The sequence below is a fragment of the Conger conger genome, chromosome 10 (genome assembly GCF_963514075.1).
Source record: "Conger conger chromosome 10, fConCon1.1, whole genome shotgun sequence".
Classification (NCBI taxonomy): Eukaryota; Metazoa; Chordata; class Actinopteri; order Anguilliformes; family Congridae; genus Conger; species Conger conger.
The window spans coordinates 45,596,181-45,601,180 of record NC_083769.1 but is presented as its reverse complement, the minus strand read 5'-3'; the positions used below and the strand labels follow the sequence as shown (position 1 = coordinate 45,601,180).

The 5,000-nt window shown below is 52.1% G+C and overlaps 1 protein-coding gene across 1 annotated transcript in view; it reads left to right on the top strand.

The window, feature by feature from the left end:
• Positions 1 to 5,000, top strand: part of LOC133139162 (forkhead box protein J3-like) — an 86,448-nt gene that overhangs the window by 47,377 nt on the left and 34,071 nt on the right. The window contains exon 2 of the mRNA XM_061258518.1: positions 3,557 to 3,631. Within this exon, the coding sequence (XP_061114502.1) occupies positions 3,557 to 3,631 (75 nt within the window). The remainder of the gene's footprint in view (positions 1 to 3,556; positions 3,632 to 5,000) is intronic.

The following is a 5,000-nucleotide window of genomic DNA, read 5'->3' as shown; positions in this document are numbered from 1 at the left end:
GCCGCACCGTTGCGTGTGGGAATGCTCTTTTTTTTTGTGTGTGTGTCATTTTTCTGGAGCGCGGATGTGGAGTGGAGAGAGATCTGTCGCGGAGGCCTTACCGCGGGAATCTCCCAGCATGCTCTGCGGCACGGAGCGGCGCTCCGGTTCTCCTGCGGGAGTCGGGAACGGGGCTCGGCGCTCCCTTTGTTCCCGTCCCCGGCGCAGCGGGCTCCGATCGCGGCCGACTTCAAAACCCCGCTCCGCTTCATGAAAAATGAAAATGCAAAATTTTATTAAAAAATAAATAAATAAAATAATCTGTCATATATTCCTCCTCCTGAGTATCACACACTCCTGTGAGCGGGCTTTGCTCCAACTCCACACACATACCGTAGGGAAGGAACAGATATTATATGTATATGTTTATATATTCTATATATATATATATATTCACACTTGCATATATATATAAGGCGGCAGAAATGTTGGCGTATTATTTTCCACTGTGGACTGGGTGTTTGAGTCACTCTGGGGCTTGTTCCAGAGGGGAAAGAAAAAATAAAAAAATTCATTTCGTGCTTGAAAATGTAAATGAGGTTTCGTATCCCCAGCACGTCACGTAGCAGGCGAGCTGGATGTGTGTAGGTGTGCAGTGATACTGTAAGGCATGTGTTAATAGCAGTTTCAGAGCAGGGCAGTCTGCAGTCAGAGACGTTATGTATTGCCTGGTGTGCACTGATTGTAGGAGACAGAGCAGTGGGGATCTTATTAGTGCACTGCTGATACACACCCACACACATGTACACACCCGCACACAAACCCCCTCGCTCTGTCTCTCTCATGCACACACACACACACACACACACACACACACACTCACAGTCTCTCACACACACAGACATACACACGCACACACGCACACACACACAACCCCTCGCTCTGTCTCTCTTCTCACACACACAAAAAGTGTCTCACACACACACAAACACACACACAGTCTCTCACACACACACAAACACACACACAGTCTCTTACACACTCACTCACACAGTCTCTCTTACACACATGCAGTCTCATGGACACACACACACACAAAGTCTCTCACACACACATGCACACACACACACACACACACACACAGTCTCTCACACTCAAACAAACACACACACACAGTCTCTCACACTCACACACACACACACACACACACACACACACACAGTATCCCACACACACACACAAACACACACACAGAGTGCCACACACAGTCTCTCTCACACACACACACACACACACACAGTCTCTCACACACACACAGACACACACACACAGAGTGCCACACACAGTCTCTCACACACACACACACACACACACACACACACACACACAGTCTCTCACACACACACACACAAACACACACACAGAGTGCCACACACAGTCTCTCACACACACACACACACACACACACCCCATGGCCGGCAGCTCTGTCCTGCGCTGGTCCCTAGGCTCCGGGGGGGGGTGTGTGGCGCTTGTAGAGACAGACTCTCATGAATATGGCTGATGATGGTGGTGTTCCTGAAAGCGGCAGGATTCAGGGGCTCCCAGCGGGGCCTCCTGTCGGAGGTCAGCCTGCCCCGTCTCCGCACACATCTCAATGTGAGCATCCAGCGCTATCGCTCACACAGCCAGCCTCCGAGACCCGCCAGAGGTGAAATATTTACCTCTGCTCTGCCTTCTGGAAAACAGCCCGTTTCCTTTCTCAGGAAGGCACTGGTCTTGGCTGCGATTGAGTAATTCCTCTCAATCAGCGCTGATTCAGAGACTGCTCTGCTGCCCTTTTCGCGTTGGGTCGTACGAGCACGCCGCTGGTCTGAATGCAGGCTCTGTGTTTTCTGATGTTTAATGGAGTCTCAGCCAAACGGCAGAGTTTGACTTAAGAGTCTTAGTGATTGCCGGATGTAGCGGTTGGGATTTTTCTGTTCGGGATTTGGGAGTTGGGAGTTCTCCTGGGAGCAGCGGTATTCCCGACAGCGTGGCGTGCGTCGGAATGACTCCTCCCGCGTCGGGCAGGAACGTTAACGCTCGCTAATTTAGCCCCCTTCCTGAAGCGTCTGCCACCTCTCCTCATCCTGCTTTATCCTCCCTTTCTTTCTGTGTTTTATTATTTCATTTTTCAGCCGGTGGATGCTAACGCGCTGTGCTGTCTCTAGAGAGGAATGTGAGGGAGAGGGAGACAGAGAGGCAGGAGTGTGAGGGAGAGAGAGAGAGAGAGATAGATAGAGGCATGAAAGAGCGAGAGAGCGAGTGAGAGACAGAGAGAGGGAGAGACTGAGTGAGATAGGAGTGTAAAGGAACGCGTGAGAGAGAGAGAGAGAGAGAGAGAAAGAGTGCACTCACTCTAGTCTCTCCTCCCCCGGTGAGGTTAATGATGAGCTGCAGATGAATAATTGAGCCTGTGAGTATTGGGGGCCTCTGTCTGTCTGTCTGTCCGTCCGCCGGTGTGTGGGTCAGAGCAGGCCTACCTGTGTGTACCTGAACCACAGGTGAGGGCCCAGGGCTCCACCATGGACGTGCCGCTTTAGTGATGAATACGTTCTCAGCGCACGTGTTGGCGCTGAGCGTGTGTGTTTCACACGATAGGACACGGCTCCTGTCGCGTCAGTGCAGCCGTCTGTCGGGAGAATCCCATAAGAGGATCGGAGACGTTGTGTAATTTCCCCGGGCTGGCTGGGTTCCAGCCGGGCTGCAGCGCCGCATTAAACACTGAACACCGCGATCGAGCGATCGCTCTGGAAGTCCCCGCCGGAGTCTCATCACCAGGACCGCGTCACAGACTGGTCACAGCGCCCCCTACAGCCTCTGTTCGGGGCCCAAACCCCCGCTCATTCGTCCTCCTGAAAGACACTAATGACCGAACCGTCGTCTGGTTCAATAGAAGTGTACAGTAGTCAGCCTGTCGAGGAAACATTCTTTAAAATTCTTACAGTTACAGTAGTGCAGCGACAGAGCGTTGCTGGGTCGCAGACACATTTGGGGGACTCGAGTGCGTTTATGTGTTTTTGCGAAGGACAACGCCGGCAGGCAACAATCGCACTTTCAGGAACGTTCTGCGATCACAGTCTCTGGACTGCAGACTGGCCTTTGTGTTAACGCTGAAGACCCGGCGTGCGGACCTGGAAGCGCTGCTCTCTCTGATGACTCTCTGCCCTGTCAGGAGGTGTGTGTCTGCCCCGCAGCGCGGCGGTGGTGTTTGTCTTGGCGGCGGGGCGGGGCGGGGTGCTGGGAGCGAGCGCTGTCGCTGAACGCGTGGCTGGGCTCCGGCGGCCCGGGGAGGCGATCTCCAGGCGGCGTGGCGTTTGATTGGAGAGAGAGACAGCGCTCTGTACTCGTGCCCTCTTACGCCTGTTTGTTCAGCTGCCGGATGCGCTCTCCGCTTAATGGCTTTATGAGACGAGGCTGGCGCCGAGCCAGAGCGCAGTCATGTGACCTCTGACACGGAGTGAACTCAGCGTCCTTCTGAAGACTGATGTTTATTCTCTCTCTCTCTCTCTCTCCCTCCCCCTCTCTCCCTCCACAGAACTCCATTCGGCACAATCTGTCACTGAACAAGTGTTTTCTCAAAGTGCCTCGATCGAAAGACGACCCCGGAAAGGTGAGCTGTGTGTGTGTGTGTGCGTGCGTGCGTGTGTGAGCTGTGTGCGTGTGCGTGTGCGTGTGCGTGTGCGTGTGTGTGTGTGTGTGTGTGTGCGCGTGTGCGAGTGCGTGAGCTGTGTGCTTGTGCGTATGCTCGTGAATTTGTGTGTGTGCTTGTCTGGAGTCTATGTGTATGAAATAAGGTTTCGCACCAAGGTAACCCTCTGAAGCCCACCCCAGTGATGTGTCCCAGAGCCTCTCTCCTGTGAAAGTGTGCCAGGCTCCTGCTCCGCGCTGTGGAGCGGATGTTTAGCTTTGTTTCCCCGTGCCAGTGCCAGGGTCTGAGCACAGCACTGAGACAAGTGTCCACAGAACTAACCCCCCCGCCCCGCCCCTCAGCGCTCTGCACAGCCAAACTAGTCCAGAGCTGCAGGATTTCACTAATTATGGCATGCCCTCTGTTCATATATCTGCCATTAAAAATCCCTTTATAAACTGCGCGTGTTGAGCTAGTGGCAGCCCTGGACTGTGTTTGGGCTACAGCATAGCCCCAGTGGTGTTCCTGGATTGTGCTCCGTCCTAGTTTGACTGCAGGAGTTTGATTAGTTATTAACAGCCTGTTATAGGGGTAATAGCATGGGTGTTCAGGGCCAGAATGGTGAGACTGAGTCCCTCTGACATGCTCACCTGCGTTCGGTACGCATTAATACTCCCGTAGGGGTTTGCATTGAGCAGGAAAGTGTGGCAGTCCTGGAACCCTGCTGCCTTACCCCTCTCATACATTCTCAGTCTTATTATTTTGTGTGATTCGTAAGTGCACACACTTTCTGAGCTTGCTATACGCTGAGTCATCTCCCAGAACAGAGTTTGTCTTTAACAGTCAATTTTTCGTTATTTGCAAGTGTGCCACGAAAAACAAAAGCTCAATTTTTAAAAAAATATTTCTTTTTGTATGCCCAGGACATTTATCTGGATAGATTTTTTTCATAAGGTGAACGCTGAAAGCTTTCGTCATGTCACGTCTCTGATTGGTTGGGAGCCGAAAGGCTGGCTGCTGACAGCCAACCATGACCCCTCTTCCCGGATCAGGGGAGGAGCCTTAGAACTACGTCAGTTCAGGTCCGAAATGGTGTGGCAACTTTTTTCCCCTGTTTGGTTTTCTGCAGTCTGTGCAGTCTCCATTGGCTCTAAGCCACTGTATAAAAAGAAATAAATAAAAACCTGTCTGTGATTTTGAGGTGGCAGATTTGGGATTATTTTGAATTGAGGGCATGCTTCAGTAGCCATAGCAACCTACGGGATTTGTGAGGTCTCTGGAGGGAATTCTGTCTGCACTGGAAGTACATTCGGTGATTTAGTGACTTACAGTTGATTAGGCTAAGCAGAGG